This window comes from Equus quagga, chromosome 11 (assembly GCF_021613505.1).
Source record: "Equus quagga isolate Etosha38 chromosome 11, UCLA_HA_Equagga_1.0, whole genome shotgun sequence".
Lineage (NCBI taxonomy): Eukaryota > Metazoa > Chordata > Mammalia > Perissodactyla > Equidae > Equus > Equus quagga.
This window is the reverse complement of record NC_060277.1, coordinates 75,097,068-75,121,648: the sequence shown is the minus strand read 5'-3', so window position 1 is coordinate 75,121,648 and position 24,581 is coordinate 75,097,068. Positions and strand designations below refer to the sequence as shown.

Here is a 24,581-nt window from a genome sequence, read left to right as displayed (position 1 = left end):
TCATTGTGGTTTAGATGTGCATTTCCCCAATGTTTAGTGATGTCGAACATCTTTTTATGTGCCTATTGACTATCTGTTTATCTTCTTTGGAAAAATGTTCATTCATATTCTCTGTCCATTTTTTGATTGGGTTGTTTGTTTGTTGTTGAGTTGTATGTGTTCTTTATATATTTTGGAGATTAACCCCTTGTCAGATATACAATTTGCAAATATTTTCTCCCACTTGGTGGGTTGTGTTTTGTTTTGTTCCTGGTTTCTTTGCCTTGCAGAAGTGCTTTAGTCTCATGTAGTCCCATTGGTTTATTTTTTCTTTTGTTTCCTGTGCCTGACTAGACATGGTGTTTGAAAATATCCTTCTAAGACTGATGTCAAAGAGTGTACTGCCTATGTTTTCTTTGAGGAGTTTTATGCTTTCACATCTGACCTTCAAGTCTTTAATCCATTTTGAGTTAATTTTTGTGTGTGGCATAAGATAATGGCCTACTTTCCTTCTTTTACATGTGGCTGTCAAGTTTTCCCAACACCATTTATTGAACAGACTTTCCTTTCTCCATTGTGTGTTCTTGGCTCCTCTGTCTAAGATTAGCTTTCCATAGATGTGTGGTTTTATTTCTGGGATTTCAGTTCTGTTCCATTGATCTGTTTGTCTGTTTTTGTATCAGTACCATGTTGTTTTCATTACTATAGCTTTGTAGTATATTTTGAAGTCAGGGATTGTGATGCCTCCAGCTTTGTTCTCTTTCCTCAGGGTTGCTTTAGCTATTAGAGGTAGTTTGTTGCCCCATATAAATTTTAGAATTCTCTGTTTTATTTCTGTGAAGAATGTCATTGGGATTCTGATTGAGATTGCATTGAATCTGTGGGTTGCTTTGGGTAGTATGGACATTTTAACTATGTGTATTCTTCCAATCCATGAACATGGAATATCTTTCCAATTCTTTATGTCTTCTTCAATTTCTTTCCATAATGTCTTATAGTTTTCAGTGTACAGACCTTTCACCTCCCTGGTTAAGTTTATTCCTAGATAGTTTATTCTTTTTGTCATGCTTGTAAATGTGATTGCATTCTTGATTTCTCTTTCTGCTAGTTCATTGTTAGTGTGTAGAAATGCAACTGATTTTTTTTGAAATTGATTTTGTACCCTCAAACTTTGCTGTAGTTGTTTATTATTTCTAATAGTTTCCTGATAGATTCTTTAGTGTTTCCTATGTATAGAATCATGTTGTCTGCAACCAGCAAGAGTTTCACCTCTTCCCTACCAATTTGGATTTCTTTTATTTCTTTTTCTTGCCTAATTGCTTTGGCCAGAACCTCCAGCACTATGTTGAATACGAGTGGTAAAAGCGAGCACCCTTGTCTTATTCCCGTTCTTAGAGGGATGACTTTCTGTTTTTCCCTGCTGAGTATGATGTTTGCTGTGGGTGTGTCAAATATGGCCTTTATTATGCTAAGGTATTTTCTTCTATATCCGTTTCACTGAATTTTTTTTTATCATAAATGGTTGTTGGATCTTGTCAAATGCTTTCTCTGCATCTATTGATATGATCGTGTGATATTTATTTCTCATTTTGTTAATGTAGTATACCACATTGATTGATTTGCAGATGTTGAACCATTTTTGAATCCCTGGTATAAATTCCACTTGATCATGGTGTATGATCTTTTTAATGTTTCACTGTACTTGGTTTGCCAATATTTTGTTGAAGATCTTTGCATCTATGTTTATCAGTGATATCGGCCTGTCATGTTCCTTCTTTATGTTGTCCTTGTCTGGCTTTGGGATCAGGGTGATATGGCCACATAGAATGAGTTAGGAAGTGTTCCATCTTCTTCCATCTTTTGGAACAGTTTGAGAAGGATAGGTATTAAATTTCCTTTGAATGTTTGGTAGAATTCTTCAGAGAAGCCATCTGGACCTGGGCTTTTATTTTTTGGGAGGTTTTTGATTAGTGCTTCAATCTCTTTACTTGTGATCAGTCTAATCAGATTCTTCATTTCTTTTGGATTCAATTTTGGGATGTTGTATGAATAAGAATTGGTCCATTTCTTCTGGATTGTCCAATTTGTTGTCACGTAGTTTTTCACAGCATTCTCTTACAATCCGTTGTATTTCTGTAGTATCCATTGTAATTTCTCCTCTTTCCTTTCTAATTTTATTTTTTTGAGCCTCTCTCTTCTTTTCTTAGTGGCTCTGGCTAAGGCTTTGTCAGTTTTCTTAGTCTTCTCAAAGAACCAGCTCTTACTTTCAGCATATTGTTGGGTCTTGTTTTTTAATCTATCTAGCCACTCTGTGTCTTTTGATTAGAGAATTCAATCCATTTACATTTAGAGTGATTATTGATATATGAGAACTTAATGCTGCCATATTATCTCTTGATTTCTGGTTGTCCTGTATTGCCCTTGTTTCTCATAACATGTCTTTCCAACTGCCATTTCAGTTTGGTGATTTTTTATGATGGTTTCCTCAGTTTTCTCTGTATTTATCACATGTGTCTCTGTTTTGATTTTTTGTTTAGTGGTTACCATGAGGTTTGTATAAAAGATCTCATAGAGGAGATAGTCCACTTTCTGATAGCCTCTTATCTCCTTAACCAAAGAAAGTCCCATCCCTTTCCTCTTATCTGTTTAAGTTATTGTTGATGCAACAAGGATTTTATAGGCTCCATTTAAAAAATTTTCCTTAGATTTTTCGGGCAAGGATGCTTTCATAGCAGTCTGCATCTCCAAAATCTTCTTTCCCCTCCTCTTGCCCCATCTCCTACTTTTGTTTTCAGCCTTAGGAATCTGGAATGGTCTAGATAATAGTTCCCAGAGAGGTCACAAGATATTTTTTGAAATGAACAGCAGAGGTTAGTTATTTATCAAAGGACTGACACATCCATCCAATTACATTTTCCTTAATTTGCTTCTTTCCCTCTGGGTACTTAGTTTTATCTTAGCTTAGGAGAGAAGGCCTAGAACAAAATTCCTATCAGATTTTGAATACATGCTTCCAATTTGGTCACATTTCCGATCATAAGTTACTAAATTATTTCAACTGTCTTGTCAGGTTTCAGCTGGGAGAAAGAGTGACTATTCCTGACAGCATTAAACAACTCCATTAATTTTTTAATTTTAATTTCCCCTTGACTGTTTAAGGGTAGAAGTTCCCCAGAAAATCTCTCAGCATCTTGTTAACATTGGGAGGGGCTCATATTGGGTCTTCCTTGGAAGGTAGGCAGGGTTAATAAGTGTACTTCTTGGGGACAGCCCAGTCGCAAAGCAGTTAGTTTTGCATGCTCTGCTGCAGTGGCCCAGGGTTCACAGTCCAGATCCCAGGCATGGACCTACACACCACTTATCAGTCGATGCAGTGGCAGGCATCCCACATATAAAGTAGGGGAAGATGGGCATGGATGTTAGCTCAAGGCCAGTCTTCCTCAGCAAAAAGAGGAAGATAGGTGACAGATGTCAGCTCCGGGCTAATCTTTCAAAAAAAAAAAAAAAACACTAGTGGACTTCCTAAAAGATCTCATCTAATTGGAACCTTTCATCAAATGGCCAATGTACAAGTTTTGGAGGTTCAAAGGAGCTCCAAAGTGGCCACTATAATTTTAAATTATCCTGGTTCAGCTTGATCCAAGATCCAACCATTTACAGTTTTCCCCATTTGTTAAGAACTTGCAAGTGTCCCCTCCACTGTATGTATTAAATATGAAGCCAGTCAGATTTCCAGAGTGAGGCTGCCCACCTGGAGATGGTTGGCCTTAGAAGCAGGATTTCCCATTTTATTTTAGGTTCATTTTACCATAAATTCTGAAAAATACCTAAGGACAGTATAGTGCATCAAAATGTGCTTCTTGTGAGTGTCTCTCCCTAAAAAGGTCATAAACTCTCTCTTTCACGTCTCCTGCCAGCAGTTCAAACTACACTGGGGACTCAGAGAGAGGGGATGAAAAATGATCTGGCGCACATGCCCTCACGAACACTCAATTACTTAAAGTGAAAATACACAATAGAATTCTCTATGGGACCGCTGTACATCTCCATGCTTCACTTCAGACACTCCCACTAGGTTCTTGGTCACCAGACAATGTAACCACAGGTCAGGAACTGTATTCGTCACCTCAAAATATGCCTCTTTGGTATAGGAATTATTTTAGGTGGATTATTTTTAAGAAACAGTTAACACAGGGAAAAAGTTCTGAAAACCTAGTAGAAGTTACTCATTTGTAAGGAAATTTACTTTTATAAGAGAAATCTCCATTTGTAAGGGTGCCTCCCTCTCTTTGCCAGGAAGGAGAGGATGACTAAGTCTTTAGAAACTCCTATCAGTAGGAAGACAATCTTAAATCTACATGACAACATTACTCTCCTTCACTGCGCTGACCTCGTTCTAACAACAGAATGTTAAGGTTACTTTTCAGGGGCGGCAAGCCAGCCAGGAGCATGCGCAGGAGAGAAAATCTTGATCTGCCAATCAAAACTCATCCAGCCAGCAATTCTGCACACCAGCCTGCCCTCCCTGATCTCTTCAACCCGACCCCATACCCTACCTCGGAGAGGCAGCATGGAGGGGCTGCCCTCCTGTCTCCTTACCATTCGATTGCATAATAAATTTTGTTCCCTCCAAGACCAGTGTACACAGTATCAGCTTCTGCAAGCACAGGTGGAGAGAGCCCTTGTTCCATATCAATTCTGAAGAACAAGGAGGGACAAGGTCCTGTGACCACCCACCCATGGCTCTGGAGCCCCAGGCAGGGCACAACATCTTTTCACTGACCCTAAGTGGCTGCCTAGACCATTTGGTCTAGAGGCTTGGCTGAGTGGATTCCCATTTCCTGCTATGGTGTTCTGGACTCCACAGCACTTTTTTCTTTGAGAGAAGAAACAGTTTCTGGATCTAGACATCACTAGGTTCTGGGCGAGTAACTTTAAGAAAACAACTGTCCCTTACCTCGTCCCTCTGGTTTGCCCTCCTGGAAACACAGGTTTAGCGTGTATTCTGGGGAATCCTGGTGGGCTGAGTCCTGAACCTTGGGCCCGAACCACCCAAGGTAATTAGAAGCAGGATAAAAGTTTCACTCATGTAATTGCTCCCGGATCTGGGCAACTCCTGGCACTGGTTCTGGGCTGCCCCTGGCAACCTACTTTTGAATAGGTCCTGAAAAACCTGCCAGTATTCTGTTCTATGCTGTATGTTATATGTAGAATTGTATTGTGTGTTAACGTTTGTCTGAATTGAATTGGTCATTTGGGGACTGAGTTGGTCAGTGACCACTGTAACAAAATCCCTTTACAAATTAACCTTATGAAGACCTTCTGACTCTGAAGAATAGAGGCACTGTTCCCTCTGGGCCCTTTAGACATTCCCAGGTCCTGGAGACTTTACAGAGGTGACGGGGAGCCGGCCTGTGAAGTGCAGTAATCTCATAGGGACCCCTTTGGAAGAATATAACTTATTGGGCTCTCATTATTTGCTGTGAGGCAATCAGCAGTGGCAGCTTGTCTGGGGGGCAAATTGCCAGAACTTTGTGGGTACCAGATTATGTAAGGGAAAAAGCTGACCCCTTGGTTATTCTTGGGAGAGGCATTCCCACAAACACATATCAAAACACCATCCCCTAGAAAGACTTCATTTGTTGTGGCCATCTCGATAAAAGCACTCCTAAAATGGGAAATGTAAATAGTACACCAAAAGGCGGCCTGTTGGCATGCATTCTTCAAAACTGGGTGATGTTCAGTTACGATCCGGTGAAGAAAAAGAAAATGACGTTCTTCTGTAATGTGGCCTGGCCCAGTACTCACTGGGGTCAGATGACGTATGGCCTGAGAACGAGTCTCTGAACTATAATACCATCTTGCAGTTAGACCTATTCTGTAAAAGGGAAGAAAAATGGGATGAGATCCCCTATGTGCAATCTTTTGTGTCTCTAGATCAGAATAAGAACTTGCAAAAGAGATGCAAGATTATGATTCAGAGGGAGGCTCCACAGAGAAAACCCTGTCTTCCCAGAATCAAAGTCAGATGATGACCTTGTCCTTCCTTTTTTGCTATCTCCTGCATTGCCTCCACTATGTGCCGAGGTGCAACTGGAGATAACCAGGAAGAGCATAATGACCAACATGAAGCCTCTAGCTCAGCTCCGTAGCCCCTTTTACCTAATAATCAGACAGATATGTTTTCCCCGCCTCATACTTGTCGATGTACTCAATTTGGCCCCAGGAATGTTCCACCCCAGACAGGGCAAATTCCGCTAAGGCAAGTCCTTGCAGGTCTCGATGACTGAAGTCGGCCCAGAGGATTTTTGTATGTGCATACCCCTTTCTCAACCTCAGATTTATACAACTGGAGAGACAACATGCCCAATGACCATGACAATCCCCAAAAGATGTAAAGTTTATTTACGTCCATCTTTGCTACTCATAACCCCAACTGGGCTGACATTCAGGCCCTTATGAAGACCCTCCTCACCCCAGAGGAACAGAGGATGATATCGGACGAGGCTCCTTAGGAAGCCGAGAAACTCCGTGAGTTACAACCTAATCATCCAATCAGTGCTCCAGAAGCAGAGGCTACAGCTGGGGTGGAGCCAGGCTGCGACCCCAGTGACCCCAGAGACTGGGTGAGGTTAAATCATTACAAAGCATGTTTAATAACTGGAATGCAGAGATGGGGTCCCAAGACTGAAGAGCCTAACTGAGGCCCAAGAGGTACAGTCAGAGCCAAAAGGAAATCCTTTGATCTTTCTAGAGAGAGTCTTTGAAGCCTAGAGAAAGTAATACTGATATTGACCCAGAACATCCGGATAACAAGAGGCTGATCAATATGACTTTTATCAGCCAGAGTGCCCCTGGTATAAGGAAAAGGTCACAAAGACTGGAAGGGGGATTGGGGATGCCCAAGTCTCAACCCGTTGAGATTGCTTTTCAAGTGCTCAATAGCCGTGAGCAGGAGCCAGAGAAACCGAAACAATGGGAGATGCGACAGCAAACTGCAGTAGCCCTCAGTCACCATCCGCCAAGGCCAACGAGAAAAGAGAAATGGCCATGGGTAAGACCCTCGGGGGCCTCCACCTTCCAACTGCAAGGGACACTCAGCCCTGGGGCCAAGACAACGAGCAGGAGGGCCATTGAAAAAAGGAATGTCCTAACTGTTCTCAGAGGTCTAGAGAGGACACTAACATCCCTAACTCCCAGGTGCACCAGGTTGCTGACAGCGACCAAGGATGACGGGCCCAGGGCGCCTCTAGACTCTGCCAACTCCAGCAACATTTCCCACAAGGAGCCCCAGGTAACAACAGCGGTGGGAAGGAAACTTGTAGACTTTCTAATTGACACCAGAGCTACTTATTCTGTGGTGGACGCCAGACAAGGTCCCCTCGCCCCCAAGACCCCATCCATTACTGCTTAATCTGGGGGAATCTCTCATAAACCTTTCCCACAACGGCTCGAGCATCACTTGGGGAGAACGCATCCAAAGTCCAGCTTTCTGTATGTACCTGAGGGCCCTGTCCCATAGTTGGGATGAGATCTACTGATAAAATGAATGCCTGAGTGACTTTTTCACTAAAAAAGTAGACAAAGTCCTCCCAGATGAAGCCTGTGCCCTCCAAGCAGTGCTATTACAATAGGGAGAAGCCCTCAACCAGAAGCCCCTGAAGAAGCTCTGCAAGAGAAGAAACAACGAAACTGAGGGAACTCGGATGTCCAGATAAGTAAGATGCCATTGCTGCCTCTAAAGCCAGCCTCTCTCTCATCAGGTTGAGAGGCCAGCAGCAGCCGATGGCTGAAGGAGGCAGCTCACCCAAGAGCCTGGACCAGGCCCGGATTGGTGCCACTTAATTTCACCTCGTTCTCATGTACGCTCACCTGCACTGCCTAACCAGTCACCGCTACCTTCTTGATTTCAGACTCCTGTCCCTGACACACCTTCGCCAGCCTCCTTTTGGTATGTTGTCCTTTTTCTTCTTGCCATAATTATTCAGACTTTCTACTTATTTCTTACAAACTAATTACAATTGCCAAACATCAAAGCATCCCTTAGGAAGGGGAAAGTGGCCTTGTGACCCATGAAGTGGTTTCTCGAGATTATATTTAGGACATATAGGACAATGAGCATATGCTTTCTGAGCCACTGTGGGAGAAATTTCCAAAACTATTGTTCTCCCCGTAAAAACATCTTTTCAGGTGCTTAGTGGGCTAGTTGATGTATATGCTGGAGAAGTGGCAATTCCCTGTTTTTGTTGCTACCTTTGTTTGTCTTCTTCCATGGCAATTTCTTGGACTTGCAGCAAGAAATCTTTTACTGGGTTAGCAGAGTTCATAGAAAGTAGTGGGCATTCTGGAGACTGGGTGTCATATCCAGCTTGATAATGTCCTTGCTATCCTTTAAGTAAGACCCATCTGTAAACCAAATTACATAATAGAATGCAGTCATGATCATTTTCCTCCTGTGGTGCTAGAAGCAAGGTAGCAGGGTTAAGATAGTGAATAATATTTACCTACGCAATATAACCTAAGAAGGTTTGTCATCATTTACTTTACAATGCTCCACATGCAATGTAGCATATGAAACGAGCCCAATTAGTTTAGTATCTTCCACTTTATAGGAAGAGAGAACAAATTCCTTTCAGAAGTCCCCAGGGCCTTCCAAAAATTCTCAGAGAAATTTTTAAGACACTAGAAAGACTTCAATTAGGATTTGAATTTGCAGCAAGCTTGTCAAAAATATCAGAAGGTTTTAAAACACTTGGTCAGACAAGATCAAATAAGTCCTTGTAAATTCTGGTGCATCTAGCAAGGTGGAAGAAGGAAGAGTGGTGCAGACAGATGTATGGTCCTGGGGCACCTTCTACCCACTGGGGCCTGAATGGCCCTGAATTGCTCATCCTCACCTTGACCCCTGGGCTTCTCTCTAGCTCACTGCAGGGACCTGCTTGACTTCACTGCTCCCCTCCTCCCCTCCCCAATACTCCAAGCCAGCCTGTCCTGCTAGTCTCTTTCAGTCAATCATGTCCCTTAAATGGGTGCTAGAGCCATTTAAGGACACTTTATTTATGAGTACCCCCACCTCCATGTCACTTGGAATGTCCTATTATGTCCAAGCATCTCCTCTCTCCATTCTGAAACCAAGAAAAAAGAGAGACAGTAGAAGAGAGTGAGAAGAGAAGGAGGAGATAAATTCATAGATAGGCGGGTCAGAAGCTTCAAGGGCACCACAATACTCTAGGACAACAATCTCCATTAAGATGTTTTCTCTTTGCAAAACATCTCTTTGTAAGTGATTATGTTTTTATACTAGGAATAGAATTTTAAGGGGAGAATTATTTTTTTGAGAACCTAAGTATCCTCATATAGCTCAGGCTGCCACTAGTGAGCTGTGTGACGTTGGGCATGTCCCTTAGACTCTCTGAGCATCAGTTTCTCTGTGTGTAAAATGAGTGTAAACAGGCCTTCTCCCCCTACCACCACTCTGGGCACAGGTTTGTCCAGCCACACAGGGCCTGTCAAGTAGCCCCACAGTTTTCTGGACACTGACCGAGCATCCTCAGGAGACAGTTACATACTAATGGGCAGTATCTTCTAGAAACTCACTGTCATGTCAGTGTGGTCAGGCTCTTTGGATCTATATAAGCCAGATTTGATCCAGTCTCTGGGGTGGAGCACAGGAGGAGAGGGGAGGGAAGGGTCACCAGGGTGAAGAATGTCCGCCTCCCTCTCCCCAAGTCCCCCCATCACCCTTCCTTCCCCAGGACTCTACCCTTCTCTCTTTCTCTACGTACTCTCCCTCTTGCTCCTGGCTCCTCTCCATTGAATAACTGCCGAATAGTAAGTGAACGTAAGTGAGGACGTCTTATCACACTAAATGACCCTTTCCTAGTTAAAACCCTTTTTGCTTGTAATCATTATAAATTCCTACACAATTTCATGATTTTCACATATGCCTGCTGAGGGACTTGGATAGTCTTGTTTTTAACAATCTTAACAATCTCCCCCAAGGTACATGAAGGCCTCCAGGAAGAAGGAACACCTGTAGGGTATTCATCATCACTGACAGGAGAAAAGATGAATGAGGGACATTGGAGTCCATCATGCCTGAAGGCTGACATTTCTAAACCCCCTCCTTACTGCCCATTGTCCCTATACAACTGCCTAAGGATCCTGTAATTCTTTACGATAGTTTTTCTGAGACATTAGTCTGCCATCTTCTGGTTATGGTGGCTAATGGATAAAAGTTTTCTTTCTCGATCTCTAACTCATGTGATTAACTGGCACAAATTGCGGCGAGCAGAGCTGCCCACAGCTCAGTAACAAAATCACGTTGGTATCTCTTTCATGGTTAATTCTCTCCAGTGCAGACAACTGCCTGGCTGGTATGAAAAGCAGTGGCGGCCACGGAGGTGGTGGAGAGACGGCCTTCAGTGGCACCTAACCTGAACCCAGGGAGTCCCAGGCTATGGGCGTGAGGCAGTGCTGGCCCGGGTGAAGCAGCTCTGGGTCTCTGAGGAAACAGTTCTTGGGAGGCAGGAGGTGGGGGAGGGGGCATCCTAAAGAGAACACAAGAAGGGCAGGAACGCCAGATGGGGCAATCCTGACACAGCCTCTGCTCCATGCTGGTCTCCCCTGCGCCTCTCAGGACTGGAGGGTGATGAGCACCAGGACTCGTGAGTGTAACAAAGGGTTCCTGAGCTCCCTCTGGGGGCCTGGTCCTACTGCTGGTGGAGGGGGTAGAAGACAGTCGTGAGTAATGACGAGAAGAGTGATGTTTTGTTTGCATGAAGGGCAGTAAATAGGACTTCTGGGGAAGGTGACAACCCAGCATGGCAGTCGAGGGCACTTACTTTGGAGCTGGCCTTGCTGGGTTCAGCCACTGACTAGTTGGATGACCTCAGGCAAGCTCATATGACCTCTGTGGGCCTCAGTTTCCACATCTGTAGAATGAGGTGATCCTGTTCCCCTCCCAGGGTTGGGGTGAGGATGAAGGGAGGCAGCATCTCTAGGGTGCCTGCACATGCCCGGCACACACGGGGCTTCGGAAGGGCTCAGTGTTGGCAGGAGTCTGGGCGCAGCAGGGAAGGCCCCTGAGGAGCTGGTGCTCCCTGAGGTGAGGTCATGAGGCCAGGGTAGATCCAGGGTGCCTGCAGAGGGGCCGTCTCTGGAGTGAGAGGAGTGGGGCTGTCCCTGGAGTGTGGGCACAGACGGTGGCCTTTTGCACCTTTGTGTCAACTGTGTGGAGGCCCTGTGTGCAAGCGGCCTTATTTCAACCCCATGAGGCTTGTCACCCCCACGTCACACAGGGAAGAACTGAAGCTCAGAGAGGTTGGGGCCACTGGACACAGGTGCTTGATGGTAAGTGGCAGAGAAAGACAGTGACTTGATTCACCCCAGAGGAGGGAGGTGCCCACAGAGAGCGATAATGGGAAGGGAGGCAAGCGGCAGGACCTCCAGGGCAGAACGGTGCCCCTGGGTGTATTCTCCATCAGATGGGGATCCTGGAGCCCCAGCCAGGCCCCGCCACTGTACATTCTGGTGACTGGTTTTTACTTTCCAGTCCTGGCATTCCAAAGCCAGGTTGTTCAAATCTGAAGGACAATCCTCCTGTGGGCAGGACAGACCTCAGACAGGGCCTTGGAGTCTGGAGAGAACAGAGCACGGGTGCGGTCACCATGGGCAGCGGGAGCTCCCTGGGGAACCGCTGACCTCCAGCAGCAGGGACTACGCTGCTGCCTCTGAAGTGCGGCAGGAAGGGCAGGCGGTCAGCTGTTCTGCTCAGTCCCAGCTCCTCAGAGGGCTGGGACGAGGCTGTGGCCACAGGCAGGATAGGACTCGCTGTTTGGTCCAGGGAAGCGCTCGGTGAGCCAGGAGCCAGGATGTTCTGTGCTTTATGGTGAGGAGGAGGCTATGTGGCGGTTACAAGCATGGGTGCTGGGGTTCAAACCCCACTCTATCACTCACCAGCTGTGTGGCTTTGGGCAAGTTACCAAAACTTTCTGTGCCTCAGTCTCCTCATCTGTGGAGGTGACACTAACAGCCTGGGTTGTTGTGAGGATAACGAGGTAACACAGACAGGGAAGGTTGCCACCAGAAGGGCCTCGGGACCTCTGGGCAGCAGCGCCCTCTGGCTGTAAGCCTCGCACTGCCTCCTGCAGGTGAGCTCCCTCTGCCCGGGGGCCTGGGCACACTCTGGTGACACTGGGCCTCCAGAAGGAGGCTGCCCACCCTCTGGCCTGTAGGGCCAGGCTCTGATGTCTGCACTTCTGGACAGGAAGTGAAGGAAAAAGTTCTCAGGCTCCAGGCACGGCCAGAGGAGAGAGCAGTTCTGACCCGGCACAGGGATGAAGTCACCCTGATGCGAACAGCTGCCGCTGTCAGGCCCGAGAGCCAAGGGCTTTCCAGGCAACTCCTCATCTAATCCTCCCAAGACGCCGGCCAGGCTGGGGTTCTGGTGCTGCCGTCCCACGGAGGAAACTGCGTGAAGACAGGTCAGTGACTGCCCAACAGCAGAGGCGCCAGCACAGGAGCTGGAGGCGAGCCCAGGCCTGTGGACCAGAAAACCAGTGCAAAACCCACCCTCCTGCGCCATACAGAGCAAGAGTGAGTGTTGTTGCCTGCTGAGATCTCTCCCTCACACACACTGTCAGACACACACACTCACACATGCACACACACACATACAAACACACACACACACACACACACACACACACACACACATACTGGTCTGAATTCCACAGCAGCACGGCCTGGCCGGGCTTAAAACAACACAAATTTGTTTTCTTGGTTCTGAAGGTCAGAAATCTAAACTCAAAGGGTCAGCAAGGCTGTTTCCTTCTGGAGATTTCAGAGGAGAATCTATCTTCTCTCTGCAGGTCGCCCCCTTCTCTTCGACAATCCAAGGGGGTCTCCAGGAGGGACTTCAGATCGCTGTCCGTGGAATTGTTTTAACCTCCAGTGGAACCAGGTATCCGGAACTGCGGTTTCTCTGCAGCCTCACCCCTTAGCAAACCATGGTGCCTGCCAGCTCAGGATGGTTCACCCAGCACCTTTTGAGCTGCCTGCACCTGGACATGCCAGATGAGGAGGGCCTGGCCCCTGCCAACACTGAATGGCACCACTGCCATCTGCCAACAGCGTGTGGGCACTGTTAACGCGGAGTCCCTGTAGACATAGGGATGATGGGAGCTCACAGGCTAGGGAGAGAAGCCGACAAGCCCTGTGGCGGGTGATCATGTTATAGGGTTGAACTCTGCACACTGTGGCCCAGAGAGGCAAAATGTCCCTTCCTCTATTTTCTGTAACTGCCCTCATCTGCCTCAGAACCCTCATTCAGTGTATGCGGAAATATTATACTTGCCGTCAAATGTAATTTGATGGAAGTTCTCATGCCTGGAGAGTTCATATTTATTCTGTCACCTCTTTGATTTGATTTGATTTCATTTTTTGGTTGTGCCTCCCCTTTTAGACTCTGTCTTTGTAGGGTATAGTCCAAACAATTTCACATGTTTTTTAAATTTGTTATCTCACTTCCCAATTGAGCAGACATGGGCCGGCCTCCAGTGAATGTCCGCTGGGTACTGAAGGCTCTTCTAGGCACATTTCCCAGCTTCCATCTTTGACACAAATTTATGATTAGTTTCCAAGACCTATGCTGCTTCTTGCTAGCATCACTATTTTTCTTTACCCATTTTCTACTTATTTTTAGAAAATCACACGGTAAAGGCAAAATGCAGTAACTGGAGAAGAACACAGTAAGTGCAAATTAGGTCAACAGAAAGGATGGCAACAAACTGAGGATCGCAGGTCACATGCAAGTTCCCAGACAGACGACAGTCAAAGACAAAGCCCTCCCATTCCTGCCATTGGCGTAAACCAGGCTACAGGTGACTCTCTGATTTTCCTCATCTAGGTTTGCTGTGGACTTTCAGACTGGCTGCAGTGACAATGACATTGCCTTCCATTTCGACCCACACTTTGAAGAGAACAGGTATGTGGTCTGCAACACGAAGCAGAAAGGAAGCTGGGGGTCAGAGGTGAGGAAGATGCCACTACCCCTTCAGTGGGACAGTCCCTTTGAGTTCAGCTTCCTGGTGCAGAGCTCATGTTTCCAGGTGAGCAGGAGCTCTCCCCTCTCTCCCACTGCCCGTCCCCTCAGCGCTAACAGGTCTGGGGAAGAGCCTTGAAATATTCACACCCATTGAGATCTGGCTGAGCAACACCATAGACAGATGACAGGACCATTTCCTTTAAGGGTGTTACTGATGGCTGCAGGCTCCTTACGCACCTTCACCTGCACCCACAGGTGCACCTGTTGCTTCTTTCACTCAGGGAGTAAGAACCAGATACGTCACCATGGTGTATTTTGACCTCCTGGGTCTTTAAACTTCAAGTTAATTACATTCTGGTGCTGTAGCCATTCGTCAACTCCAGGTCTCTGAGATTTATTTTTGGCAACATTGTTGCAGCCTTTATCTGGGTTCTATTATCCGGGCAGGGGAAGGTGAGCATATCTGTATCCCCACATCTCTGTGAAGGTGCATGTTCCCATCTCCCCACGTGCAGCCCAGGTCGCCTCTCCTCTGTCCCGTATGAACATTTTTAGGCATATTTAAATAACAGCCCAAGTGAGTTGTGATTGGAAAGACAAACTTCCTGCAATAAACGAACAACCATAAGCACTAAAAAGCCAACGAGTAGAGCCAAGCAGAAGACTGAGTGTGGATGCCCTTTGGATCACACACATGTTCCTATAACTGGCACAGCTCTGAAGGCTGGTGCCTCTGACCTACAGGGGATGGATGTGAAGATCAGACGTACGCCTTAATTTCTAGAAGCAGAGCCTCATGTGTGCTCCCCTTCCTGGCCTGGGACCCCTCTCCTAAAGCATGCGCTCGTCTCAGCAGGTGGTGGTGAATGGGAGCCTCTTTGTGCAGTACACACACCGTTTGCCCTTCCATGGCATGGACACCCTCTCTGTCACTGGCCCTCTGCAGCTGTTCTCCATCAGCTTCAGGTCAGATGGTCTACCTGGCACCTGTCCCAGGGGCTGGAGGCAGGCCCAGTGTAGCTGTAACTAGGCCCCCTTGGGGGAGCCCAAACCAAGGTGACTCTGGGGGCACACCTCCAGCTCCCGTGTCCTGTCCTTCTTGTGTTACTCTCTCTCTCCGGAACACCTGCCTCAGTCTCCCAGATTCCTAGGCCACTCCTCTCTGTCACTCTCTATTTGCACCCTGATTAGGAGGTGATGCGGTTCCAGAAAGAACCCAGGATTGGGAATTGAACTGAATCCAGCTCAGATTCTAGCTCTGCCATCCTCATTGGCTGTGGGATCTTACACTAGCGACTTTGCCTTTCCCAGCCTTAATTTCCTCACCTGTGGAAGGGGCATAGTCACTGTTGCCCCACAGGTTATTGTGTCAATTCACAGGGCGATAAGTGTCAGAGGTTACAAGATCTACTGCATGGGCCTGCACCAGGGTCTTCTTGACCACCTCTGTGTTTTAAAAATTTTGGACGTGTTGCCAACATCTAAAAGGTCATGGGAAGTTTTGCAAGAAGAGAAAGTTCTCAAGCTGGATGGGTGTGATATTTACACAACAGTATGAACATACTTAGAGCCACTGAACTGTAAACTTAAAAACGGTTAAAATGGTACATTTCGTGTGTATTTTACCGTAATTTTTTTTTAAATGTGAGGAAATGTGGATTTCTGGCCCTTCGTGAAAACTGGAGAGATTAGGGTATGCTGGGCCCACCTTCTCACAGGGCCCCAGTGTCACCAGCCATGGACTCTAACCTCTTTTTCTCTTGTCCTGTCTAACCTAGTCTCTTGTCTTATTAACACAGTGCAGATGTTCTTTTCCCCAACAACTTAGAGATTCTCAGTTTCATATCTAAACCCAAACAAGATCTAAATGCCCTGGACACAACCACTCTGACCTGATCAGATGGGTCCAGACCACGACTGCAATAGTGACACCTGCACAAATGGGCAGAAACATTTACTAAAGTAGTCTGCCCTCATGAACATCCTAAATTCTCCTCCTCTGGGAGGGATGAAGCAGCCATTTGTAGAGCATGCAATGTATGTAACAGCATGTTTTCAAACCACATAAGCGCAAGCTTATGCCCACTTCTACATTCGATGACAAAACTTCCCCTTTTGAATATTCATTCCCAACCCAGAATAAAGGCACTCACTTCCTGGTGCTCATGGAGCCATAGCTTTGTGCAATTGTTCCCTGTGGTCTCCTTTTGTTTGCTGCATGCTTCAAATGAAGTCCTGCTTTCTGTGACAATGACCCCCGGTTTTGATTTTAGCTCACCAGGGAGTAGACTCACTTTGGTCCGGTAACATCAGGAGGCTGGACTGGAGCTGTTGTTACCACTTTCCGTATTTGAGTGCACTCCTGAGACAAGGTCAACACACAGAAGCTGTCAGCAAATATTAGCTCCTCTCTCTTTCGTCCTCATCACTCATATTCCTCCCTACCCAACTGTCTCCCCTGCAGGGGTAGGAAGAGAGAGAGATGGAGATGGGGAGGGACAGAGAGAGAGTGAGAGATGAAGAGAGTGAGAGAGAAAGAGAAAGGGGTGCAGAGAGAGAGAGAAAGCATCATTCTGCTGTCACTTATAGGAGCCTAATCGTCCCCGCTGCCCCTCCACGTGGTCCTGAACACCCTCCCGCCCCCTGCCTGCCTGGCTCTCTCCCTCTGGCCCCAGTCCCTGTCTTTCTGCTCTTCCCTGGCTTCATTAATGCTTCTCTTCACCCTGTGGTGCCATTTGTTTTAACAGGACACCCCCAAAGCCCTGTCCAGCCTGCCTTCTCCACGAGGCCATTCTCCCAGGCTGCTTGTTTCCCACACAAGCCCAAGGGGCACAAGCCACAAATGAGTTACACATGGAGAATCTGGGAAGCGGAGCAGTTATCAGGAAGGACAGAGAGAAGAGAGGCTGGTTCCAGCCAGCAGGCCAGCCAGCATCTAGAGCCCCCACCAAAGCTTCCCTGTCTCCCTCCACCAGGCACCCAGGGAGTCATCCTGGTTCTTCCCTCCCTCCTCTAATCTCTCTCCAGTGCACCAACGCCTCTCCCTCCCAAAGCCACTGTTTGGTCTAGTTCCGCACTCCCCTCACACCCACCCACTGTGACGGTGACCTTCCTATAAGTAAATCTGGTCACATCCTCTCCCTGCTTAAAAATCCTGAAGGCCCCAAGTCCTTCTAAACAAAGGCAAACTCCCCAGCAGGACATGCAGCATCCTCCCCAGTCTCGCCCCAGCGCAGCTCCCGGCCTCAGCCCTCCCCCATGAAGCTCATGCAGCCTCCACTGCTCACTCGAGGCTCTCTGGGGCCACCAGGCTTTTGCACATGCTTTCCTGGGGCTGAAAGCACCCTTTGCCACCTCACCCACAGCCAACCCCTAAAGGCCGTTCAATGCTCTGCTTAAATGTTGCTCCTCGGTGACATCTTCCTTGCCTGGCAGATCACTGGATGCCCCAGCACCCCACCCCCCATGTCACTGTGGGCTTTATACATGTCTGTGTCATGCCAATCACCACGTTCTGGTGTAATTGTGCTTATGTGTCTGTCCCCGTGACTCTACCCACTCCTTTCACAAGCCCATGAGCCCTGCTGGGACTATGGTTTGTTCCGTGTGTATCCCCAGCACTCTGAACAGTGCCAGGCATGCAGAAGGGATTTGATAAATGAATCAAGAATGTGATTTGCACAGCCAGTAGAAGAGGAAACCAGTCAGGGAAAGAAGATCAGTCAGCTGAGTGGGTACAGGGTTCCTGACAGGAAGGGGAGCAGGACCTGCTCCCTCATTAGTCTCCTGGAGCAGTGAGGGCTGGGGAAGGGGTGTCTCCCCGCTCAGCCATCCTGTGGCCGATCACGGTCCAGCTTGGGCACCTGCCTCCTGCCACACTGGCTGCAGGACTGGTGGGGCTCCAGGGCAGCCTGACTTGGGCCCTGGCCTGGAGAGGACAGGGTGGGTGGACACAACCAGACAGAAGTGGGCACCATTTTGGACTTTATCACTTGCTCGCTGGGTGAGCTTGAGCAAGTTGCTTAACCCTTCTGAGCCTGGTTTCCTCACTAGTGGAACAGGAGCTAAGCTTGCCTCCCTCAGAGAGCACTGGAGCCCGAGCCTGGCACACCACAGGCCTCAGTAAATGCTAGTCTTCACCTTCTGGGTGAAATATGGCCCTGGAAGCAATGGGAGCTGAGGGAAGCTGGCAGGTCTACATCAGACAGGTCCTCCTCTCCTTCTGGAGGTGCCAATGGGGATGCTCCTCTCCTCCAACCCTGGCTCAGGCCCCTTCCTAAGCACAGTGAACCTGGGAGGATGGGGAGTTCTGGGGCCACAGGCTCAGGAAGGCTGATGGAAGCAGGAAAGAGGTGAGGACAAGTCAGGGGTGGCATTTCTGACCACATTTCTGCCATGGTCTTATCATCATGGGGCAGCAATGTTAACCACCATTTTGATTTCCTCATCCCTTTAGTCTCCAGGGATCAGGCCAGCCAACCCTGCTCCCATTTCCAGTCTCACTCTCTCTTCTGACCCTCTTCATTTTGGTTCTTTCTGTGAGTTAAAAGGAGGAGGCAGGGCCAGGCATTGTGCCTCTCCCATAGGAGGGTGGGTGACACCCTGACCATCTGCCTGGCTGAGGTATTAGGGGGAGGGAGTTGGGGGGTGGATCCTTATGAATTGGGAAAGACCCAGAATCACACTTCTTGGCTCAGTCCTCTGCCACTGTGGCAGCCACAGAAGACCGAGGCCCCACCTTCCATCCCCCTGCCAAGTGAGGCCATGCTGCTGAAACTGCACTGAGAGGAAAGGTGGGCCAGAGGCCAGAGTGCAGCCATATTTATTATCCAGAGTTAACTTTTGGCTCTCCACCATCCCCTGAGAGAGGAAACACCCCTATCCTGCAATTTGAGGGTCTGGTCGGGGCCATAGAGCTGGTTACATGCTCAGGATTAACTCACTTCAGAGAATTGTGCTGGGTGGTGCCCTCTGGTGGCAGGTGGTGGTCTCCATGCTGGAGGGGCCTGGTTAAAACCTGAGTTTCTTTCTTCAAGAAGCAAACAACGATTGACTCTGAGCTGAGCGCCCCTCCACAAAGTCTGGTGAGTCTGAAAGCTCTGCTCAGCTCAGAGCACCACCGCATCCCCTTTCCCCAGGGACTGAATTCTCTGGGCCCAGACTCGGGGAGAAAACAGTTTAGCAAGGGGATGGGGACATCGGGGCTGCGTCCTCTGCACAGGAGACAGGGAGTGAAACTCTCCTGGGGACAGCAGAGTCTGCAGCAGGCTGGGCTCACCCAGTGGTCCCAGAGGCAGGTCCCCCAGGCACCAGCAAGAAATCGGCTCCTTCTGTCACTGAGAGGGGAGTTCAGTGGTCCAGCATCTGGAGGGGAGGCCCTGCATCCCGGGAACAAGCCCCAGGATGTCACTGCTGCTCACAGGATGGAGCTGCTGCTCCTCCTCCTGCCAGTGCACGTCCGACGGGAGGCCTGGAGCCAGTGGGGCTACCTGTGCAGAGGCTGAGGAACAGGTGGCCTTGGTGGGGTCCATGACAAGGCAGGAAGTTCTGCCAAGGCTGATGTGAGACGGAAGGTAATGGTGAATCCAAGGGCTGTGGCCTCAAGACCTCAGTGTCCCATTGGAACATCCCCTCTCAAATGTGTGGGGACCGTGAGCGTGTCACTCCCACATGAATTATATGGTCTCTTTTCAACAGACTCCCACAATCCCTCCTATGGCCTATCCCAACCCAGCCTATGTAGCTGTATTCTCAGGGCCAGGAGGAGGTTTTGTTGGCGTTGGGCAGGGTGGGAGGCGAGGGGCAGTGACAAGAGTAAAGCGGTGCTCTAGTGAGCTGAAGTTCCTAAAAACATCCAAATAAATGACAAAACTCTTGACAGGAGCTTCACCTTTAAAATTGTCCCTTCATGTGAGCATAACATATGGCCTTCCCTTCTCAGCCCAAGTGTCCCTTTCTGTCTGGCCAAAGATCTTTTCGTGATAGTTTAAGCCCATTCATTTGAGGAAAGCTGGGAAGTTTTCATCTGGCATTTACTGAACCAAGTAAAGGTATCACAGAGTTCTTTACTCACAGGCACAGTTGTCAAACTCAGTTGACCGTCCAAATTCATGGAAATTGGCAAAAGTTCTCCTTCTCGTGGCGGCTGCTCTAGCTGCCGCTAGCTGATCTGGCCCTCTCCTCCCAACATCGGTATCCATTCTTCACCAGCATCCCGGGTGGGCTGTACACCTCCAGGAGCATCATGGTGTTGGGCACCGTCCTGCCCAGTGCTCAGTGGTAAGCCAGGGGTCTCAGAGAGGAGAGACAGCCCAGGGTCATTCTGGCCGTCGCCCTGGCTCTGGGTGGGCTGGGGAGGGGCAGGGACCTGGAGCTCAGTGGTCAGAGGAGGTCCATGTGAGCTGCCCACCCCCAGGTTCCACATCAACCTGCACTCTGGGAGTGACATCGCCTTCCACCTGAACCTCTGTTTCGAGGAGAACGCCGTGGTCCGCAACACGCAGATCAACGGCTCTTGGGGGCTTGAGGAGAAAATTCTGCCTGGAAAAATGCCCTTCACCTGAGGCGGGAGCTTCTCTGTAAGCTGTCCCAGTCGCAGCTCAGAGAGACTCTCACGGAGCAAAGGAGCAGGGGAGGGGGGCATCTGGGCACCCCTCGAACGAGATGGGAGCTGATGCCTCTGGGGTGAGGAATGCACCCAGAAGAAGAGAAAGTGTTCAACCACTTGTTGTTATTATTTTACTCTTGCTGTCCCACATGGGGTAGGTGATGCTATCTGCTCTTTACAGATGAGGAAACAGACTCACAAGTGCAGGTTACTGGCCTGAGGTCACATAGCGATAAGTGCCAGATGGAGCCCAAGAAGGAGGTGTCATCCCTTTATTCACTCATTCATTCAACAATCATTTCAGCTATTCTCTCAGGGCCAACTTTATGCAGGAAGCACCCCAGGGCCTGGGGGAACAGCATGGAGCAGACAGACTCCCTGCCCCGCAGAGTCCGCAGTTTAGGAGGCAGAGGAAGGAGGAAACAAACACATGGACAGACCCCTGCAGATAAGAACAGGTGCTCTGCAGAAAGCAAGACAGACTAGAGGGATAGAGTGAGCCCTGGGGCAGGGGCTGCGCTGCCTTAGATGGGACAGCTCTCCGAGGAGGCCACCATGCCGTTGACACCCCAGTGGCAGAAGGAGCTGCCTCGCAAAGATCTGTGGGTGCGTTGGGGTGGGCAGCTGAGGGAGCCGCTGTTACTGCAGAGGCAGAGTCCTGGGCGTGGCCTGTCTGGGACCAGGGGACGGGGGCTCCCGGGAGGACAGTGAGGACAGAGAGGTGTGGGTGGGGTGGCTGAGGCCCAGCTCACACAGAGCAGGTGTTCTTAGCCCAGACCACACAGTCAAACCCCTGGGAGCTTAAAGAAGGAAAAGCAATGCCTGGACCTGACCTGGGCCAAGGAGGGGTTGAGCTTGGGCCTCCGTATATTTTTGTTTTCAGGTTCTGAGCAGACACAGAATCTGTTAGCACTTTTTATTTATTTGTTTTTTAAAGATTGGCACCTGAGCTAACATCCGTTGCCAATAATATTTTTCTCCTCCTTAAAGCCCTCCTGTCCTAGTTGTATATTCTAGTTGCAGTTCCTTCTGGTTCTGCTATGTGGGACGCCGCCTCAACATGATCAGATGAGTGATACTGAGTTTGGCCCAGGATCCAAACCAGCGAAAGCCTGGACTGCTGAAGCGGAGTGCGTGAACTTAACCACTCGGCCATGGGGCCAGCCCCTGGATTCTGTGTTTTTAACTACACTCTGGTGCTCCTCCCCCAGGGTTGAAATGACTGATGTCGGGCCGTGAGGGCCATGGAAAGGAACTGAGATTTTAATACAGTGTGTTGGTGTGTTTCAAGCCAAAGGGCACTAAACTTTGACTTCCAGGTAGCTGCGTGACTTTAAGCAAGTTACTTTACTGAGCTGTGCCCTGGTTCCTTCATCTAAAAAATGGGCCAATAATACCATCTATCTCATAGAGATGTGAGAATGAATTGAAATCATATCTGTGACATGCTTGGGACAGTGCCTGGTGACCAGTAAGTGTGCAAGGGTCAGCTATTGAGATGGGGATGATGACATTTTCACAGACGTGCTCCGAGGGCCTCCTGGAGAAAGTTTGGATGGAAAAGACAGGTTAGGAGGCTGCCGCTGCAGGAGTGGAGGAGCGGAGCCCTCCTGTGCGCCAGGTTCTGGGGACAAGGACGGACAAGCCAGCGTTCCTGCCCTGGAGGCTCAGGGTCCAGTTGGAGAATGAGGATAGGGTGGGGGACACGGCCTGAGGGGCTCCTGACTCAACTAGGAGGGTGTCAGGAGGTGGGGAAGGGAGGGAAGGCTCGCCTTCCTGGAGGGAGGGGGGAGAATCCTGAAGGGTGCGGAGCCGTCATCCATGTGGGCAAGGGGAGCAGAGTTGGGAGCACAGGAGGAAGGGCATTCTGGGCAGTGGGAACAGAATATGCAAAAGCACAGGGGCAGGAGAGCCCGGGGCATGTTGAGTGAAGAATGAATCCTTCAGAGCAGCTGTGAGGCAGGTGTGGCACCTGCTCGATTAAGGTGTGGGGAAGGCAGGAAGGAGGGAGGGAGACAGAAGCCTGCATTTTCAGTTCTGAGGACTTTCCAAGTGAGTGCAAATGACGTGGCCTCTCTGTCCAGGTGTGCATCACCTGTGAAGCCCACTGCCTCAGGGTGGATGTGGATGGTCAGCACCTGTGTGACTATGAAGACTGCCTGCAGAACCTGCCCAACATCAACAAGCTGGATGTAGTGGGGGACATTCAGCTGACCCATGTGCAGACATAGGCGGGATCCCTGGCCTGGGCTCGAGGGCTGGGGCACGTTGCTGTCTGGATCTGCTCATCACCTCCACCTTCCCCGTCCCTGCCCCAGCCCCAGCCATTCCCAGCCTGCCGAGGGTCTCTTTTCTGGGGAGACCACGCCCTTGTCTGGCCTTGATGAAGCTTCAGCCAGCCTGGAGTGCCGAGGGCAGCTGGCTGGGACCACCTTCCTTGGAAGGGCCGTACCTGGGGCTCCAGCTGCCCAAATCCCTCCCTCTGATGAATTGGGTGGTCCGCACAGCCTGCCAGCCCAGCCTCAGTCCTCTGAGCAGAAAGGGAGGGTGCTGGGCCTTCCCAAGTGCCTGGTCCAGGTCCATACCCCATCTGCCTCTCAGCTGCATCCCCCGCCCGTTCAACTCCAGTCAGTGCCAGGCCAGCAGCTCTTCACTCCCTGGGGGAGGTAGTCCCCTCGGCCCCTCCCTGTCTCCCAACTCCAGCTCTCCTGAACCTGCACCAGCTGTTATCCCGCTCCAGGAAAGCTCCCTGATGACACCCTGCTGGTTTCCACCAACTCACGGGACCCTTCTCAGCTGAGGCCTCTCCACTCCCCGTGTCCTTCAAAGAAAGAAAGAAAAAGACTTTTGTGTACACATGTATGGGATGATTGTAGTTTATTAAATGTATTTAGAGATATTTTGGAATCTCTAGAACCCAGGAGCCCTGGGTGAGGGGAGTGGGAGGAGAGAGCATGGGCTCATTTTGATCGGGGGTGGGGAGTCCTGATATCTACACCTGCTTCCAGTGGGTCCCCACCAATGTCACAAGGTTCTGGGAGAAAGCAGGCCGGGCTCAGGCTCTTGGGCAGGAATCTCTGATGCAGGAATGTCGGGAAGAGAGGTGAACCCAGGAAACAGCCTCATGCTCCCAAAATGGTCCAAGGGCTGGGCCAGAGCCCTTTGGGGCCGAGGCAGGGCCAGGAGGCCAGGTGGCAGGGCCAGCCCATCAGAGCCCCTTGTCCCAGTGGCAGGAGGTGGCATTGGGGTCAGGAGAAGCTGACTCGGAAGAGAGGCATGTTTGTGGGGTTTCACTGGGGGTACCCCGCCCTTAGTGGTTGGAGTGTGGTTGGGAAAGTGGCTCTGTGGGTGGAGTTCTGCCAGCCACGGGGCCAGTGTAGGGGGCCCAGCTCTGTGTCCACACGATGCCAACACGTCCTGCCAACTCCGTCAAGAGTCTAGTGCCTCGGGAACCAGGGTGGGGCTCAAAGCGTAGTCCTCAGCCCAGTAGCAGCAGCAGAACCTGGGAGCTTGTTAGAAACTCAGCAGCTCGGGCCCAGGGCAGACCTGCTGGGTCAGAGTCTGCACTGTAACGAGAGCCCAGGGGGTTTGTGTGCACATTCGAGGGTGGGAGGCACCCGGCTGAGTGACCGTATTCTTGACCTCATCCTGGATGCCCTGCTGGACACTGGAGGCTGGCATGCCCCTCTCTCCCCATCTGAGTAGGAGCAGCGAGGGGAGAAGTGGGCAGGGAGTCAATGACAAGGAGGCCAAAGCCAGGCTGGAGACAGATTTATCCAGACCCCATTGAGCCCCCGGCTGAGTTCCTTCCTCGTTCTCACCGGAGAAGGAAACCTGGCTCAGCCCCTGAGAAGCCTTCCCCAGGGAAGACGTGTGTCCTTTACTCTCTGCCGAGTCCTTGACACGCAGCCCGACCTCACTTGCTTTCTCACCCAGGTGCCAAATCGT

The 24,581-nt window shown here is 49.5% G+C and overlaps 1 protein-coding gene across 1 annotated transcript; it reads left to right on the top strand.

The window, feature by feature from the left end:
• Positions 1-6,954: 6,954 nt before the first annotated feature.
• On the top strand, positions 6,955-22,925 carry LOC124247222 (galectin-9B-like). The gene is given in 10 exon segments (XM_046676300.1): positions 6,955-7,033; positions 7,200-7,273; positions 12,852-12,943; positions 13,889-14,090; positions 14,883-15,000; positions 18,490-18,587; positions 19,724-19,763; positions 20,215-20,305; positions 20,442-20,604; positions 22,718-22,925. Coding segments are annotated over 10 exon segments (1,104 nt in total). The 3' UTR covers positions 22,865-22,925.
• The last annotated feature ends 1,656 nt before the right edge of the window (positions 22,926-24,581 follow it).